The sequence below is a fragment of the Schistocerca nitens genome, chromosome 2 (genome assembly GCF_023898315.1).
Source record: "Schistocerca nitens isolate TAMUIC-IGC-003100 chromosome 2, iqSchNite1.1, whole genome shotgun sequence".
Lineage (NCBI taxonomy): Eukaryota > Metazoa > Arthropoda > Insecta > Orthoptera > Acrididae > Schistocerca > Schistocerca nitens.
Window position 1 is genome coordinate 370,700,703 of NC_064615.1, and position 20,283 is coordinate 370,720,985.

A 20,283-nucleotide genomic window follows, 5' to 3' on the forward strand; every position below is an offset into this window, starting at 1 on the left:
AGTTGGCCACCAATAAATCCTTTAGGCTTCTCTTAAACTGAATTTCATTGGTTGTTAAGCTTTTTATGGCTGCTGGCAAGTTATTGAAAATGTGTGTTCCTGAATAATGCACACCTTTTTGTACAAGACTAAGTGACTTTAAATCCTTGTGAAGATTATTCTTATTTCTAGTATTGATTCCATAAATTGAGCTCTTGGTTTGAAAAAGTGATATATTTTTAATGACAAATTTCATTATGGAATAAATGTATTGGGAAGCAGTAGTTAGTATCCCTAGTTCCCTAAACAGGCTTCTGCAGGATGTTCTTGAGTTAACACCACATATGACTCTTACTGCACATTTTTGTGCCCGGAAAACTTTAGCTTGGCTTGATGAATTACCCCAAAAAATAATCCCACATGACATTATGGAATGAAAGTAAGCATAGTATGCCAGCTTTTTCATTTTTATATCCCCTATGTCTGACACAGTTTGCATTGCAAATAGAGATTTGTTAAGACGCTTCAGCAGTTCTGTGGTGTGCTGCTCCCAGGTGAATTTATTATAAAGCTGTAATCCCAAGAATTTAACACTATCCACTTCTTCTATCTGCTTGTCATCGTATGTTAGGCATATACTCGTGGGACACCCCTTACAAGTTCTGAACTGCATGTAGTGTGTTTTTTCAAAGTTTAGTGACAAAGAATTGGCTAGGAACCAGTGATTAATGTCCACAAATATTTTATTAGCTGATCTTTCTAAGACTATTTATTGCAATGTTTGTATCATCGGCAAACAAAACAGACTTGGCTTCTGGTAATGTTACTGATGAAAGGTCATTGATATATACAAGAAAAAGCAAGTGCCCCAAATTGGAACCTTGTGGGACCCCACATGTAATTAGTTCCCAGTTGGATGATGCCTGATAGCTTGATACATGTCTCTTTCCTAATAACACCCTTTGTATCCTGCCAGGGATGTAAGATTTGAACCATTTTGCAGAATTTCCTGTTACGCTATAATATTCTAATTTACTTAAAAGGAATTGTGATTTACACAGTCAAATGCCTTTGACAGATCACAAAATATTCCAGTTGCCTGCAATTTTTTTTCTAATGAATTAAGCACATTTTCACTGTAAGTGTAGGTAGCCTTTTCAATATCAGAACCCTTTATAAATCCAAACTGTGACTTTGACAGTATGTTATTTGAGATAAGATGGTTATAAAGCCGATTGTACATTACTTTTTCTAACATTTTTGAGAATGCTGGCAACAGTGAAATTGGACAGAAATTTGATGCTATTTCTTTAACTCCCTTCTTAAACAGTTCAGCATATTTCAACCATTCAGGAAATATTCCACTGATTAACGACTGGTTACACAGATAGCTTAATATGTTACTTAGTTCAGAATCACATTCTTTAATTAACTTTGTTGATATTTCATCATACCCACTAGATGTTTTTGATTTTAAAGATTTTATGATGGACATTATTTCTGCTGGGGTAGTGAGGGTCAAATTCATATTATGGAAGTTACTTGAAATGTCTGGTCTAAGGTAATCCATAGCAGCATCTACCGAACCTGACAACCCCATCTTTCCAGTAACAGTTATAAAATGTTTGTTAAAAAGTTCTGCAACACTATACACATGTCACCAATGTATCATTTACTCTGAATGCTATTTGTTTCTCTTCATGTCTGGTCCTACCGGTCTCCTCCCTCACTATATCCCATATTGTCTTTATTTTGTTATCTGATATGACTATCTTTTCCTTATAATATATTTGCTTTGATGTCCGTATTACAGTCTTTAATATTTTGCAGTATTTCTTGTAATGTGCTATAGCATCAACATCAGAACTGTTTCGGATTGACAGATACAGTTTTCTTTTTGTTTTACAAGATACCCCTATTCCTTGAGTAATCCATGGCTTCTTTGTAGACTTTGCTCTAACCTTGGTAAGTTTTGGGGGAAAACAGTGTTCGAATAAGGTAAGCACTTTATTAGAAAAAGTGTTTCATTCATGCCATGAGCACTGTAAACATGAGTCCAGTGAATGTCTCTGAAGAGTGTCCTAAAATAATCAATTTTTGGCTTATTGGTTACCCTCTTGAGCTCAGATTTAAGAGATTTTATATCCTGTTCAGTATTAACATTTAACAGAAGGAACTGCATGTCATGGTCTGAGAGGCCATTGACTATTGGTTTTGTAATATAATTTTGTTCATTGGACTCTTCTATAAAGATATTATTAATGGCTGTTTGTGAGCATTTGGCTACCCTAATGGGGAACTTTACAGTGGGAATGAAGTTGAATGATAGTGTTACTAACCCAAATAAGTTCTTACTGGGAGAGTCTTTAAGGAAATCTACATTGCTGACGAGCAGCCACTATTTCTTTGTTTTTGGTTTTTAAATGGGTCAGTACAACTTCAAGGTGCTTTTCAAACAGATTAAAGTTAACTGCAGGTGCTCGATATACACTTAATATTATGAAGGATTTTTTGTGAAATTCTACTTCTGTTGCATATGCTTCCATGTGTTGTTCTAGGCAAAATTTATGAATGTCTATGTTTTTAAATTTATGACAGTTCCTGATGAATGTGGCTACTCCTCCTTTCTCCATTTTTGATCTACAAAAGTGAGATGCTAACCTAAACCCTGTAACACTTAAAAGTTCTATACCTGTGGCCACATGATGATCAGAGAGGCAGATTATGTCAGCTGGGTTTGAAGACTCTAATTCATCTATGCAGATAGTTCATTCATTAATTTTATTTCTGAGTCCTCGAATATTTTGATGCAATAAAGATAGCTGACACTTCACAGTGACTGAGTTAAAATTGGGTAGAGTTAAAATATCTGCAGACTGTTGATAATTCTTAACCAATAGCTATTTATGCTGATGTAATAAGCTAGAATTATGTTTTTTGGTTTCTTTCTCAAACTGAAGGTTTGTCTCAGTTCTAACCTCTCTTAAAATTTGGTTTCTTTCTGTGTCTTTTTTTTTTCCCTTGGATGGGATTGGGCTATTGGATCATGTGACCAACACATCTTTCTCACAGTTGTCAGTGCTGTTTGTAGAAATATGCTCTGCTACTTATCCTTCAGATAGATTCTCAGTTATTTTCATGAGGCTGGATAGCCCCTGTTCTAGTCCTCTCATCAAGGAAAAATACTTGGCAGAAACAGAGACCAAACCAGTCTTCGTATGTGACAGCTACATTCACTGAACGCTTATACATACAGACAACTGCGAAAATGGTTTCAGTTTCATTAAAAATTATTTGTTTATTCAGCATTAATTCTATCCATCTGGAGTAAATCTTGCACATACAACGCACTTTGTGAAGCTATATTTCAATCTTTGAAACATGGCAGGACAGACTCTTTGTTCAAACTGCAAGTGAATCTTGAACAGAGGGAGATTGAAAGGGATTTTGAATGCTAAGAAGTGGAAAACGTACCACATAGCAAAACATTTCTGAAATAGAACAGATGCAAGAAATGTACAGACAGACTGCACTATGTAATGTAAGCATCAGTTCTCTGTTTTTATTTATTTATTTATTTATTTTTTATCTCCTGAGTGTTTTCAAAACAAATTCAGTGCACATTTGCTCTGACTACAGTCACCACTAAAAGGGCTGCATGAACACTAAATGACCTACAGGTTGGTGCAGATTAAAGGGGTAGCCCATGTAAGTATAAAGGATATGAAACTTCCTAGCAAATTAAAACTGTGTGCCGTACCGAGACTCGAACTCGGGACCTTTGCCTTTCGCGGGCAAGTGCTCTACCATCTGAGATACCCAAACACGACAAATGCCCTGCTCTCACAGCTTCACTTCCGCCAGTACCTCATCTCCTACCTTCCAAACTTTACAGAAGCTCTCCTGCAAACCTTGCAAAACTAGCACTTCTGGAAGAAAGGATATTACGGAGACATGGCTTAGCCTGGGGGATGGTTCCAGAATGAAATTTCCACTCTGCAGAGCGTGCACTGCTATGAAACTTCCTGGCAGATTAAAACTGTGTGCCGGACCGAGACTCGAACTTGGGACCCTTGCCTTTCGCGGGCAAGTGCTCTACCCAGTGAAATACAGAAATGAAGAGTTGAAATGGACTTAACATTTATTTACATGAACATTACATTTATAGAAGATGTTGAAAGTGACTCTCTGCAACATAAATACACAACTGTGCATGTCTAAGCATATGCAAGTACACCCAGCATAAAGTTCTGATGTCAGCGGTGGCAAGTTAACAACTGATGTTGTCTTTTAGTACCTGTATTGTGTGTGGGTTTGTTTCATAGACACTTGCTCTTCAAGTGTCATCACAGGAAAAATCACATATTGTTAGATATGATGAATGTGGTGGCCATAAATGTTTGCTGACAGTTCATTCCTCAGTGTCATCATGGACTCATTTCATCTTGGACTCATTCCAGGGATACCTTAGTTGTGTGCCCTGTTGCCCCATTTTTCTGGAAGAAGCAATATTCTCTTTCATATTCAGTGAGTTGAGCACGAAAGACTCAAAAAGTTCCATGTATTCAACCGTGTTGAGAGTAGTGTCCAATGAGGCGTGTTCCTGTTACACCACACCAAACGCTGATTTTTTTCATCATGGGGTGGTTGCTGAAACAATGTTAGGGTTCTCCATTGGCCAGTACCTTGTGTTCTGTGAATTCACATGGTCAGGAAGAAGAAACAATGTTTCATCACTCATGATGTAATGGAAAGATTATAACAAGCCATTGTCGATGTTATTCAAATGCCAAGTGCAGTAATCTACACATTTCTGACTGTCATCCCCCTGTAATTGCTGCACAACTGTCACATAATATGGCTTCAAATTAAGATTTTTCAGTATATGATGGCAACTGCTCCTACTTACGTGTTCCGATTTATATGTAGACTTCTTAGGGCTCTGAACAGTTCTTCACCGAGTGTGTGTGCTATAACTTCTGGTGTCCAAACTGAAGGAATTTTTTTTGTTTTTTCACATTTTACACATACCCATAGATGCACTAGTTTTTATACAGACTCTGTATTTCTTTCTCTGCTTGTATTCCTCTGTCTGGATACTTGAACCCGAAAATGTTGCAAGTTTCCTTAACTAAACATGTTTTTACGTATACTTCCACAATTTGAATTCTTTCTTCGATTGAGAAAGTCATTTTGTAGACTGAAAAGAGAAACATCTAACTTCACTGATGAAATAAACTGAAATGCTGACAGAAGAATGCTAATAATCAATTATTGCATAAAACTGTCCAGTGTTGTAGCTGTTTACTCTATTTCAGAAGTTGAAGTATTGCATTCAGATTCAAAGATGAGGTGGGCTACTTTTAACTGTGCAACCCTGTATTTTTGTAATGACAGTTCCTTCATGTTCGCATCCAATTGCTACACCTTAGGCAATAGTTTTATTTTCTTACTTATTGTTCTACATAATGTATTCCCATTTGTCAATAAATGGACTGATTTGAAGAGGTATTTTCAAAAAGTTTGTCAGGGAGCTACCTTAGTCACTCCCACTATTAGGAATCTGGAGACTATTTGTATAAACCCTTGGGAAGGAGATAATAGACAGTCATTCATATTAAAAGATACGCTTCAGCCATATTTAGTCCAGTACACATGCACTAGTGATGTTCAACCTAACTGGGTACTGCACAACAAGATTATTTTGCTTAAATGCTAGTAAAACTTGAGAAAGTGGAGCTTATTACTATTACAGTTCATCAGAACAGTATTTTGTTCACTCTGTAACTTTTATGCAGTCTTAGAAAACAGTTTTTCTTGTGATGGAATGAGAGTTGTCTTCATCTGTTCACTTGTGGGCATGGAGTGTAGAATTTAAGCTGTAGACCATGCCTATGCTCCTTATTCAGTGTCAAAAATTAGGCAAGTCACTTAAAGTGAAACAAGAAAATTGTGTTGTCATTTCTGGAATCTGTTCCAGTCCGTTGTATGACATTTGGTAGTTAGAAGAATTTAGAGGAGAAGAAAAATAAGTAGTGCAGTGACTTCCATACTCTTACTCTACTGACCTCACAAATTTCAGTAAGAATTTAGTATAAGAATATGCAGTTCATAATAATACCTCATATTTCACTGCCATTAGGAATGTGCATAGAACAGGTATGATGAAACCTAGACCAATCGGACCTAAGACTTTAGTTTAATTTGTGATATAAAATCCCAAAGGATGTCAGTGACCATTATATGAGCACTGTACACATCCTTGCTGCCATTTTTTGGCCACTAATGACAAGAGTGCACTTGTTAAGACTTTATTTACATATCTTTACTAACCTATAATGCCATTGCACTAACAAAATTATGGTACAGTAATTTATTTTAATTTTTTTACAAAGAAGAAAGAAGGGGAGAGCTTCAATTCCAGATGGGGAAAATAAAATGCAGAGGAATAAATATTAATATATTATACAATCTACATGGAAAGGCACTTCACATTTCAATAGCAGTCTAAGAAGCTAAAAAATAAGGAACAAGTCATGGTTATTTATATAAAACAACAGGAAATAATTTTGAAGCCAAGGGAGAAAGGAAGGTTGTATGCGAATATCATTTTATGTTTTTATGGGAGAAATCCTTGGAGTTGAAAGTAGTGGTTTCAACATTTCACCATACGAATTTGTCATCCCAACAATATTATTGTGATAATGTGGTACTGATGTCTAAAACTGTGCTGTAGGCTGTTACCCATACAATCCTACCTTCATTATTTTAGCTCCATCACTTTTGTTGATAGTGAAAAATGTACTAGCAGATTTTGTTGCCTCTCCATGCACAAAACAGGAAAACATTAAAACAGTGCCCTGCTTGAGTTTTCCTTTGTTAAATTCCTTAACAGCCTCTCAGCCTTCAGTTTCTTATCACATTATTCTTAACTTCTCTTCAGTTCATTCACTCATTGGTGCACTAGAATCCACCATCTTTCATGAATGAGATTTTCACTCTGCAGCGGAGTGTGCGCTGATATGAAACTTCCTGGCAGATTAAAACTGTGTGCCCGACCGAGACTCGAACTTGGGACCTTTGCCTTTCGCGGGCAAGTGCTCTACCATCTGAGCTACCGAAGCACGACTCCCGCCCAGTACTCACAGCTTTACTACTAGCAGAAGTAAAGCTGTGAGCACCAGCGTGAGTCGTGCTTCGGTAGCTCAGATGGTAGAGCACTTGCCCGCGAAAGGCAAAGGTCCCAAGTTCGAGTCTCGGTCGGGCACACAGTTTTAATCTGCCAGGAAGTTTCACCATCTTTCATATTTGGTGTCATTTTGGTAACATTAGTATCAATTCAAAACCATTGACAATGAAGTGACACATGTAAAAGTTTACCCTCGATACTTTCTGACCTTAGTGCACATTATGCACTTATAGTGTGAAATTCAGTGGAAATGTCTTGTCCATAAAAAAAACTTAGCACACAAAAGAAAGTTTTGGCCTCCAGAAGTATGCTGCTTCTCGTGTATGTACATAATTGACAGTAGGCCTTCTGTGCGAGAACCTAAAAAAAAGAAGGCATCAGATATCTTCATCAGACCAATTGTACACATCACACATATGAGGGCTGTTCATAAATTAACCTCTGATTGGGTACTGAAAATAAACAAAATGCTCTTAGCTTCATGGCATTTGTATGATTGGAAAAAGAGACTTTGAAATTCATGTTGTGTCAGTAGGCTCTTTGTTGTGTTCATCAGTCTGAAAGCAGCAAGCAGTTAAAATGGACGGTGTTATTGAATCTCCTGCCATTTGAGAGGTACACTCTGTGATTCAGTTCCTTCAAGCAGGAGGAGTCAATGCTAATGTGATTAAATGTCAGTTATGTTATGGGGATGGCGTTACAAGTGATGGTGTTGTGAGCAAGTGGAGCGGAAAACTCTGGGTTGTTCACACAGATGTACATAGTGAAAATGGTTGAGGAGGCATTAGTATGCGGCTGATGAACGTGCGCAACATTTTGACGAAAGGGTGTGCATGAGACATTGATTCACAATTTTCAAACTTCTGAAGTTTTCAGAGACAACCCTCTTTTAACATTGTCAGAGAGACGTTAGTAGGTTACTACAAGTTTTGTGCACATTTGCACATTGGGAACCACAATGTCTAACTAGCATTAAGAAAACTGAATGAATGGGTTTGGCCTTGACATTCTTTTAGCACAATCATGAAGAGGGGTGAAACTTCCTGGCAGATTAAAACTGTGTGCCCGACCGAGACTCGAACTCGGGACCTTTGCCTTTCGCGGGCAAGTGCTCTACCAACTGAGCTACCGAAGCACGACTCACGCCCGGTACTCACAGCTTTACTTCTGCCAGCACCTCGTCTCCTACCTTCCAAACTTTACAGAAGCTCTCCTGCGAACCAGCGAAAGGCAAAGGTCCCGAGTTCGAGTCTCAGTCGGGCACACAGTTTTAATCTGCCAGGAAGTTTCATATCAGCGCACACTCCGCTGCAGAGTGAAAATCTCATTCTGGAAACATCCCCCAGGCTGTGGCTAAGCCATGTCTCCGCAATATCCTTTCTTTCAGGAGTGCTAGTTCTGCATGGTTCGCAGGAGAGCTTCTGTAAAGTTTGGAAGGTAGGAGACGAGCTGCTGGCAGAAGTAAAGCTGTGGGTACCGGGTGTGAGTCGTGCTTCGGTAGCTCAGTTGGTAGAGCACTTGCCCACGAAAGGCAAAGGTCCCGAGTTCGAGTCTCGGTCGGGCACACAGTTTTAATTTGCCAGGAAGTTTCATATCAGCGCACACTCCGCTGCAGAGTGAAAATCTCATTCATGAAGAGGGGTAATAATTTATGAAAAAAAAAAAAAAACATGTGACTGGGGCAGAACAAGGGTCCAGTCTGTCAACTCTGAAACTAAGGAATAGTCCAAGCAGTGGATGCACACTTGTTCTCCCGATAAGCCCAAAAAATTCAAGCAGACATTGTCAAACCACAAAATGCTGGTTGCAGGTTTTTTGAACTGCAAAGGAATTTTGATAACAGATTTCATGAGAGTAACAAATGAGAATGATCTAAGTTGACAAGTTTGTTGTGAGATTCAGGAAACTTGGAAGGTCAAGCTAAAACAAACCATGCAGGATGATTACTGAAGGACTTGTTCTCATTCGTGACAATGCAAGAACCCATACTGTGAGCTGAAGAAAGGAAACACTTTTTGGCTGGGAGGTTTTTCAGTGTCCTCGCCATAGTCTGGACGTGGCACCAGATGACTTTTATCTTCCTCAAGATGAAGGCCTGCTGACTACTCAGCACTTCATGACTGATGATGAGCTCAGAGGTATTGTCAACAGCTGAGTGAAGTACCAGGCAGGGCCATTCTTTGATGAAGGGATAAGAAAGGTGGTATCACAGTATGACAGATGTTTGAATTTGGTTGGTGACTATGTTGTCAAGTAATTCAACTATAATTTGCAGGAAAAGAGAGAGAGAGAGAGAGAGAGAGAGAGAGAGAGAGAGAGAGAGAGAGAGGAGGAGGAGGAGGAGGAGGCCAGGTGTGAGTAGGGCTCACAATTTGAGAGTTCTGTATAAACCTAATTATGTATATAGACAGTTAATTCATTCTGATAATTGAGACACTCCACTATTTTTGCCTGTTACTGGCACTGAGATTGGCAACATATCAGTCCTGGGAATTACAAAACTTCCGAGGCTGTTCTAATTTATAACAAGTGCTAAAAGAAATATGTTTTTCATTTGATGTAATTATAAATTAACTATTTCTTGGTTTTTTATTGTACTTGTATTGTGAAATCTTGCTTTCTGCCAAATTTCAAGATTCTAGGTTAACACAAAGTACACTATAGCCCCTGTAAGTATGTAAATGACCATATCTTGTGGTTGCATTGGCATAGAAGCTTAATTTTTGTACACCACCAAGGACTCATAGACCTTAGTATGTAAGATAAATTTGAACTTGATACGTGTATGTGTTCTTGAGAAAGAGGATTTTTAACAGTTGGCTAGACAGACAGACAGCAAGTGATCCCAAAAGAGTTAGTTTTTACTGATTTAGGTACAGAATCCTAAAAAAAGTTCATAATATTTTCATGTCTAGTAACCCGTTAGAGTTTAATTTTACAAATAGCCCTCATATATACATTGTTTAAATCAGTCACAGCACATTCCTTCCACCTTTATAACTCCACTCTAGGTGACATTGTCAACTTTGCCACCTGTTAATACACTAACCTTGCATCAGTCTAGTTCCAGCATGTGAAACAGTTTACACCATATTCTAAATCTTTGTTGGTTTTCCACTCATTAGTTATCATGACTGTGTGCAGTGTACAGATTGTTTTTCAGCCAGTGTACTATTTATTTTTTATTTTGCTTATTTATCCATCCAGAGACAGTGTAAATTGTATGGACTTATTTCCATAAATACTTAAATTGCTTCCTATTCTACATAACGTACAATAATTTTGTCTCCAGTAACTCTACACAACAGCAAGGAATCTGTATTACTGCTACAAAATTGTAGTACATTGTACAGTGTTTCATGTTAAGTAATAATGCTCAAATTTTGCCTTCCAGGAACCAAAGGCAAAATTTCCAAAGACCACATTTCAGCCCAAAAATGAGGAAGAGCATGTGTCTTGGATTGAGAGCTTAAGATTGAAGAGGTATGTTCTGCTAAAAGGATTGCTGAAGTGAAGTGTGTGTAAAAACTGTAATAATGTGTTTAGTTTCTCTCTCTCTCTCTCTCTCTCTCTCTCTCTCTCTGTGTGTGTGTGTGTGTGTGTGTGTGTGTGTGTGTGTGTGTGTGTGTGAAAAATGTTGAAGTGTTGTGAACTTGGGTACAATTTGTTTTTTGTTCATATCTATTACTACTTACGAAGTTTAACGAAATCGATGCTGAATGAAATTTCGTTAAAGAATAATAAATTTTGCTTTTAAGTTAATTTTCTTTACCTTTACCTTACTTTCTTTGCGTGCGAACTTTGTTGTAGAACCTCACTCTTATTTACGTGTGGTAATAAAAAAATCACTTTCAAAAGAATTACGTACATTTAAAAATTACGTGAACTCATATTAACTGATTAAGAATATTTAGTTGAGAATTAAATCCTTTATATCATTCGGCCTTGGCACACATTTTCTAAATGCAGTGGATTTTTTTGTTAAATAATTACTGAATTCTATCCCGGCGTTAACTATAGAACACAAGATTATCTCTATTAGCAGAAAATGGTTAATTATTGCCGAGCCGACATTTAATTATCACTGATCAAACCTACTTCGCTATACATTTAAGCTATTTGAAAGAACCAAAATTGTTAAATTTCAATGTTAACTATCCGTCTAAGAATGCACAAATGTGTAACTATTTTTAAAATCTCAGTCAGTCTCTGGATCGCTGTAAAAGAAGAAGAACATTCTCTTAATTCACAGTTAATTTTTATCTATCTGTTCCCGATTTACGGGTTTGGTTGATTTTTCCTTTAGCGGAACAATTTTTTAAATGTGCTGCCGCTGCAAATCGATCGGTCGCGGCACAGCCCAGCAACACCACTAAAAATGCTGAAAATTCTTTAAAGAAATAATATAGATGACATGGGCAAGCTAATTTACATTAATAATACACATTTTTGATAAATTCTGATATATTTAGATCAAACAATAATTGAAGTCACATTAATTCGTAACGCCTCCTCTAATGGCGGCTAAGTCTAGACAGAGACAAAAGACATCTACCCTTTCATGAATCGCTTCAACACAGCTTCTTCTTGCATTCGCCTCTACACAGAGAAGACCAAAGAATACGCTGTACATGGTTCTTTTATACGACTGCTGACTATTAACATTTCTTTGTAATTTGACAATATTATTCTCCTCTGGCTAAATTTCACATCTCTGTTATCGCAGATACTGACACATTTTACAATCACATAATAAATATAGAAAAATTACTATCCTAAATACAGAGAGAATATTACTACAAAAAATATTACGATAATAACAAATGTCTTTTACACAAAATTCAATAATATTTTTTGTTAAATAATTACATTATATACAGATTGCTCAGAGCGGCGTATATGGTACAAATAAATTTTATTTTATTAATATTGTGAGTTTGCCAGGGAACGTTACAGAAGGAAGATACTTATAGTGTTAAATTTAATTAATTAATGATGCTGTGAAAGGACAAGAATCATTATTAAGGCACTGCTGCAAAAAGAAAACAGCCACACGTAACATTATAGTACCACAGTGCTGGTGTATCTATTTACATTTCAACCTACAACTCATCCTAACTTTCATTTCTGGTTTCAATATATCTAGCCAGCTTCCATAAAATTCTTGTCCCCTCTTTTTAATACTTCTTATCTACAGCCATCAAAAATCAATTTAAACAAGTTGTAGTTCCTATAAGGCCGTATATTATTTGAATAAGATGCATTATTCCCAATTCTATGCTAATTTCAACCTAACAATCTTTTCAATGTGTGCCTGGTAAACATAACATTGTTCGTATATGGGGTCATGAAGATGAAGAAATATCTTCATTCAGAGTGACAATCAACACAGCCATGAGTACATCAAAATACAAATAAGAAAAAAAAAAAGATAAATACCTTGTGCTTATGAATGTATACGTCAGAACATAAAAAATGGTTGCATAAAATCAATGACACCTGGAATCAAAGTCCGATACAGTACTGATGCAAATCAAATAGAAAAATCATGTTCAAAAATGGTCATTATTTTCTATATCTATTGCAAGAAGACACAGGAGCTTCACTGCAAGTAATATACATTATTGTTAGCTGTAGATACACTAAACGCATTTTTAACAAGGACATTTCTATTGGTCGCAGCCGTAGCACAGTGGTAAACATGTAGCCTTTGTTGTGAGGTCTGCATTCCCCTGAAAGTGCAACATTTTTCTCTTTCTTCCTTGCTGTAAGAGAAGCATACTATATGGAATATATCCCTCTATTTTGATGATAAGCAATTGCTTTCCACTGTAAATGTGACTGTTACAGAAGGAAGGAAATGAGCACTACTTGTGCCGGCAAGTATGATAAAACTGATGGCAGTCTTTGCTGTTAGCCAATCTGTATGATCCCAAGAACTGTAGAGGAATTTCGTTCCTTCCAGTGACTTAATAACTTCTTTCAAAAGTGTTACAAAACAGGCTGGAAAGCCAACTGGATCAGCAATTAGGAGGGTACCAAGGAGGGTTTAGCAAAGCATGCTCCTGTGTGGAAAAAATTTTAAACCTGAAATTTATAATCTGGTATAGAGGAAGGAGAACCAAGAGCATTTGTGCGACATTCGTAGACTTTAAATTAACATGTGATTTGACTGATAGGATAGCATTACTCAATACCGTAACAGAGTTTGGGGCTGATAGCAAAGCAGAGACAATCGTAAAAAAAAAAAAAAAAAAAAAAAAAAAGAACCACACATGCTAACAAATACAAAATGCGAAATTAAATTTGTAGGTGAATTCTCATGGGATCATGAGATCAAAACTGATGTAAGACTAGGAGATTGAATGTCCCCAATGCTGTTCAGTTGTGCACGAGAAAAGATAATTAGTGAATGGAGGAAAAGAACAGTAGAAGAACTGCAATTGAGAAAAATGGAATAATCTGAGTATTGATTGTTTTGCTTTTGTCGACAACCTTAACATCTTAGCTGAATCTGTGGAAGATGCAGCAGTACAGATAAAGCTACAAGAGACATCTACAACAGCAGGCCTATATATATATATATATATATATATATATATATATATATATATATATATATATATATTTTTGGGGGGGGGGGTGGGAGATGGGGAGAAAGGGTGTATGATAGATGTGAAGGACGCACCAAAATATATGGAAACTGACTATGTAAGAACAGAAAATGCTAAACAATGTAAATATCTAGGTCAAATAATACAACCAAATGCATTGGACAAAAAAGCTAACGTAGCAAGGGCAAGGAAAATTGAAGTGGCTTTTCAGTCAAAAAGTAAATAAAAAAAATGAACAGTGTAGCTATAAATATGTCCATAAATGCAAAACTCTGACACAACCACACTGTCATTAAACAAGAATGCCTTTATACTTCAGGATGCCTTTCGTTAAACACAGCCAAACAATTAGATGAAGTCAAAAGAAGGAAAGGAAAATAATAATGAAAATCTAGTGAGCAAAATATAACAATGTGAAGTGAAAATTAAGAATAATAAAGTAGTTTACGAAAAAAGTAAAAGGAATGTTAGACACAATGAGGAAGAAAAGAGTCGTATTCTGTGGACACCTAAAAAACCTTGATGAAAACAGAATTAACAGAATGATTTTGTAACTTTTTGGCAGAAACTCAAAAACATCACTGTGGTGGATGAAAGAGTTACAGCAGAAATGAGGAAAATGAAAATAACGGAGGAAGAAATAGAAGACGGAGAAAAGTTCAGAGCAAAAGTAAAAAGTTTCAAGGGCTTCCAGGAGAAAACAAAGGAAAAAGGAGGTGCAATATGGCCAGTAGAAAGAAGAGAAAACTGGAGGAAAAGAATGGAAAATTATTGGAAAGAAAGGAGAAATGAAAGATGACATAAGCTACTCCAAGTGATCCGTAGTAGGTCAAACCAATAAATAATAATATAGTAAAAATAATTTAATGTATTAGTAGTAGTAGTAGTAGTAGTAGTAGTAGTAGTAGTAGCAGTAGCAGTAGCTGTAGCAGTAAAATTAATTTCACTACAGTACAGGAGAACTCTGAACATTATCAAAAGCTGCTAATTCAGTCTACACAATAGCAGCAGTAGGAACAAGAACACTGAAGTTTTCTTATGATTACATTACTGAGTTCTGGCAAAGGGAGGCTAAACCCAATGATCGATTTCAGTAAGCTTTAATACACAAAGTAATCGTCTAACTCTACATGATTACTTTGCAATGTACACTTAAGTGCCTGGCAGTGTGTTCATGAACCACCTTCAAGCTGTTTCTCTACTGTTCTACTGTTAAACAGCATGTGGGAAAAATGAGCACTTAAATTTTTCTGCGTGAACTCTGATTTCTGTTATTTTATTATGTTGATCATTTCTCTATGTAAATGGGTGCCTGCCTATAAAATATTTTTGCAATCAGAGGAAAAAGTTGGTGATTGAAATTTCACAAGAAGATCCTGTTGGAATAAAAACACAACTGACATCCCAGTTCACGTATCACATTTATGATACTCTCTCTCCTGTTTTGCAGTAATACAAAATGAGCTGCCCTTTTTTGAACTTTCTTGATGTCCTCCGTAAATTCTATTTCATGCAGATTGCACACCACACAGCAGTACTCCAGAAGAGGGTGAACAAGTGTGTAAGCAGTAACTTTAGTAGACCTCTTATGTTTTCTGCCAATAAACCACAGTCTTTGGTTTGCTTTCCCCACAACATTATCTATGTGATCGTTCCAGTTCGATACACTTAAGTATTTAGATGGATGTAAAGTCTCTAGATTTGTGTTACTTATCATGTAACTGAAATTTAGCATTTTTCTGTTACTACTTATGTTGATGACTTCACACATTTCATTATTTAGAGTCAATTAAGACTTTTTGCACCAAACAAATACCTTGTCTAAATCATTTGGCTATTGGTTTCAATTATCTGATGACTTCACAAGAAGGTAAATGATGGCATCATTTGCAAACAATGTAAGAGGACTGCTGAGATTATCTCCTAAATTGTTTATATAAATTAGGAACAGTAGAGGGCCAATAACATTTCCTTGGAAAACACCAGATATCTCTTCTGTTTTACTTGAAGACTTTCTGTCAATTAGAGCAAACTGTGACCATTCTGACAGAACTCATGAATCCAGTCACACAACTGAGGCAATGCTCCATAGGCAGGCAATTTGATTAGAAGTCGCTTGTGAGGAACGATGTAAAAAGCCTTCTGGATATTTTTCTTCTTTAGGGCCAGCAGCGTAATATATGTCTGATAACAATATGATTTTTAGAGTAGATACACCAAATAGCTGCTTATAATTAGTAATCTTTATTTACAATAGTCTGTTTTGGCTGAATCGCCATTTTCAACTACCTGCAATTACAATTTTGGCGAGAACAGGTATGGATACCAATGTCATTCGTATTAAAGTTTGATGCCTTCAATTATCACTTTTATGAAGTCATATGTGGGAATGACACTGCATCGAAGACAACGCTTATTATATGCCCAATTTGACTTTTAAGCAAATAAAAGCAGCTATTTGGTGTATCTACTCTAACAATCATGTCATTATCAGACATACATTACACTGCTGGCCCTGAAGAAGAAAAATTGTTGAAGATATTGTCTTATGAAATAAAGGGGAACATTCTGTGTTTTATTTGCTTAAAAGTCAGTTTGGTGATGCAATAAGTGTTGTCTTTGATGTAATGTCATTCCTACATATGCCTTCATGAAAGTGATAACTGAAGGCATCAGACTTTAATGTGAATGACATTGGCATCCATACCTGTTCTCATCAAAATTGTAATCGAAGATACTTGAAAATGGTGATTAAGCCAAAACAGACTGTTGTAAATAAAGATTGCTTATTATAAGCAGCTATTTGGTGTATCTGCTCTAACCTTCAGGATGTCAAAATATGGAATTAATTTGACATCATCTGTTGATAGCACTCATTAGTTTGGGAGAATAAAGAGCTAGTGTGTTTTGCAAGAATGATATTTTCTGAATCTGTGCTGACTATTTTTCAGTAAATCATTTTTTTTTTTTGTTTCTTTTTTTTTTTGTGGTAATTCATAATGTTCGAACACAGTACACCTTCCAAAATCCTACTACTTATTGATGTTAATGATATGAGTCTGTAATTCAACTGATTACTCCTGTTTCGTTTCTTGTGGTATTGGTATGACCTACGCAACATTCCAGTCTTTGCGTCAGCATACTCGGAAAGGTACCTGACTGGTATACAATCTGGACCAAAGGCCTTGCCTTTATTGAAAAATTTATGCTGCTTTGCTGCATTGAAGATATCTGTCTCTAAATTACTCATATTGGCAGTTGTTCTAGACTGAAATTCTAGTGTTAACTTTGCCTTCTTTGGCGAAGAAGTTTTGCAAAACTGTGTTTAGTACCTCTGATTTAGTGGCAGTCATTGTTAGCATTACCATTGTTATTGCGCAGTGAAGGTATCAGTTGTGTCTTGCCGCTGGTGTATTTTGCATATGACCAGAATCTTTGTGTCACATTTTGAGACAAAGTTTCATTGTGGAAGTTATTAAACGTAAATCACATTGAAGTTCATGCCAAATTTTGAACTTCTGTAAAATTCTCCCAATATTGGGGGTTTTGTGTTCTTTTAAACCCGGCTTGCTTTTCTCATTGCAGAAGCAACAATGTTCTGGTCTGTTTTGTGTACCATAGTATAGTCTCTTATTACTTTATTTGGTATATATCTTTTAATTGCTATCAATACTATTTCTTTGTATTCAGACCACATCTGGTGTGTGCTTACATAGTCAGATTGGAAGAAGGGCACCAAGGAATTTGTTTTTATTTATTTATTTATTGTTCCGTGGGACCAAATTAAGGAGAAGTCTCCATGGTCATGGAACGAGCCAATACATGAAATTATAACACGATAGTAGAAACAGATAAAATGAAATATAAGAAACATATTCAGGCGACAAGTCGTAAGTTTAGATAAAGAAAATCAACAATATAACACTGGAATTTCCTTAATTTTTCAGCTCTTCCAGGAGCTCCTCGACAGAATAGGAGTGAGCCATGAGGTAACTCTTCAGTTTAGACTTAAAAGTGTTTGGGCTACTGCTAAGATTTTTGAGTTCTTGTGGTAGCTTATTGAAAACGGATGCAGCAGAATACTGCACTCCTTTCTGCACAAGAGTCAAGGAAGTGCATTCCACATGCAGATTTGATTTCTGCCTAGTATTAACTGAGTAAAAGCTGCTAACTCTTGGGAATAGGCTAATATTGCTAACAACAAACGACATTAAAGAAAATATATACTGTGAGGACAATGTCAGAATTCCCAGACTATTGAATAGGGGTCGACAAGAGGTTCTCGAACTTACACCACATATAGCTCGAACAGCCCGTTTTTGAGCCAAAAATACCCTCTTTGAATCAGAAGAATTATCCCAAAAAATAATACCATACGACATAAGCGTATGAAAATATGCGAAGTAGACTACTTTTCGTGTTGAAGTGTCACTTATTTCAGATACTGTTCTAATGGTAAATATAGCAGCATTTAGTTTCTGAACAAGATCCTGGACATGGGCTTTCCACAACAGCTTACTATCTATCCGAACGCCTAGGAACTTGAACTGTTCTGTCTCGCTTATAATATGCCCATTCTGTCTGATCAAAATATCGGTTCTTGTTGAATTGTGAGTTAGAAACTGTAAAAACTGCATCTTACTGTGATTTAGCATCAAATTATTTTCCACAAGCCACGAACTTATTTCATGAACTACATTATTTGTTACTGTTTCAATATTGCACACAAGATCCTTCACTATCAAGTTGGTGTCATCAGCAAACAGAAATATTTTTGAATCACCTGTAATACTAGAAGGCATATAATTTATGTAAATAAGAAACAGCAGTGGCCCCAGCACCGACCCTTGGGGAACGCTCCACTTAACAGTGCCCTATTGGGACTGAGCATCACTACCACTCTCAATATTACGGAGAATTACCTTCTGCTTTCTGTTCTTAAAGTAAGAGGCGAACCAATGGTAAACTACTCACCTTACTCCTTAGTAGTCCAACTTCTGCAGTAATATTTTGTGGTCAAGACAGTCAGAAGCCTTCATTAAATCAAAGAAAACGCCTAGCGTTCACAACCTTTTATTTAATCCGTCCAAAACCTCACAGAGAAAAGAGAATATAGCATTTTCAGTTGTTAAACCATTTCTAAAACCAAACTGTACATTTGACAGCAAATTATGTGAATTTAAAAGCTCCAGTAACCTTGTATATACAACCTTCTCGCTATATTTAGCAAACACCGATGGCATAGAAATAGGTCTAAAATTGTTAACATTATCCCTGACTCCCTTTTTATAATGTGGCTTCACTAACGAGTACTTTAATCGGTCAGGAAACCGATCACTCCTAGAGGAAAAGTTACAGATATGGCTAAGTACTGGGCTAACATACATAGAACAATACTTCAGTATTCTGCTAGATACCCTGTCATATCCATGAGAGTTCTTGGTCTTTAGTGATTTAATTATTAACTCAATCTCCCTCTTGTCAGTATCATGGAGGAGCATTTCAGGTAACGGTCTTGGAACACTTTTTTCTAAGAGCACTATATGATTCCCTGTTGGGACTAGGTTTCTGTTTAGTTCACCTGCTATATTCAGAAAGTGATTATTAAATACTGTACATATATGCGACTTATCAGTAACACGGAGATTCCCACTATGCACTGATTCTATATGCTCGACCTGTCTCTGCAGACCAGCCACTTCCTTTATCACTGACCATATGGTTTTAATGTTATCCTGAGACTTAGCTATTCTATCTGCATACCACATACTTTTTGCCTTCCTAATAACATTTTTGAGCACCTTACAATACTGTCTGTAATTGGCTGCTGAATTTAGATTTTGACTGTTTCTAACGTTTTGATATAATTGCCACTTTGTTCTACAAGATATTCTTATCCCTCTAGTCAGCCACCCAGGCTGCCTGTTTGTGCTAGTACCCTGTTTTGAACGTTCTAACGGAAAGCAACTTTCAAAGAGCACGAGAAAAGTCTTGAGGAAAGCATTATATTTATTGTCTACTGTATCAGCACTATAAACATCTTGCCACTCTTGTTCCTTGATAAGGTTTACAGAGGTCTGTACAGCAACTGGATCAACTTTCTTAAACAGTTGATAACTATATTTAACATGTGTTGCAGCACAAAAATCTTTTAGACTTAAAATTTGTGCATCATGATCTGAAAGGCCATTCACCTTGTTGCTAACAGAATGCCCTTCTAGTAATGAGGAATGAACAAAAATATTGTCTATGGTTGTTCTACTGTTCCCTTGCACTCTCATTGGAAAGAATACGGTTTGCATAAGATTATATGAATTAAGGTGGTCTACCAGCATCCTTTTCCTTGCACAATCACTTATAAAATTAATATTGAAGTCACCACATATAACTAACTGCACAACATTCAAACATCTTTTCAGTGCAGTACTTTGAAACATCAATTGTCTCAGATGGGATGCCGTTTTTCACATACATGGCTACTCCCCCACACCGCAAAGAGCT

General features: G+C 36.5%; 1 protein-coding gene across 2 annotated transcripts in view; it reads left to right on the forward strand.

Moving 5' to 3' along the window:
* The window catches only part of LOC126234407 (actin-related protein 5), a 171,606-nt gene that overhangs the window by 93,519 nt on the left and 57,804 nt on the right, over positions 1-20,283 (forward strand). For both annotated transcript variants that reach the window (XM_049943096.1, XM_049943097.1), the window contains exon 8: positions 10,563-10,651. In XM_049943096.1, the coding sequence (XP_049799053.1) occupies positions 10,563-10,651 (89 nt within the window). The remainder of the gene's footprint in view (positions 1-10,562; positions 10,652-20,283) is intronic.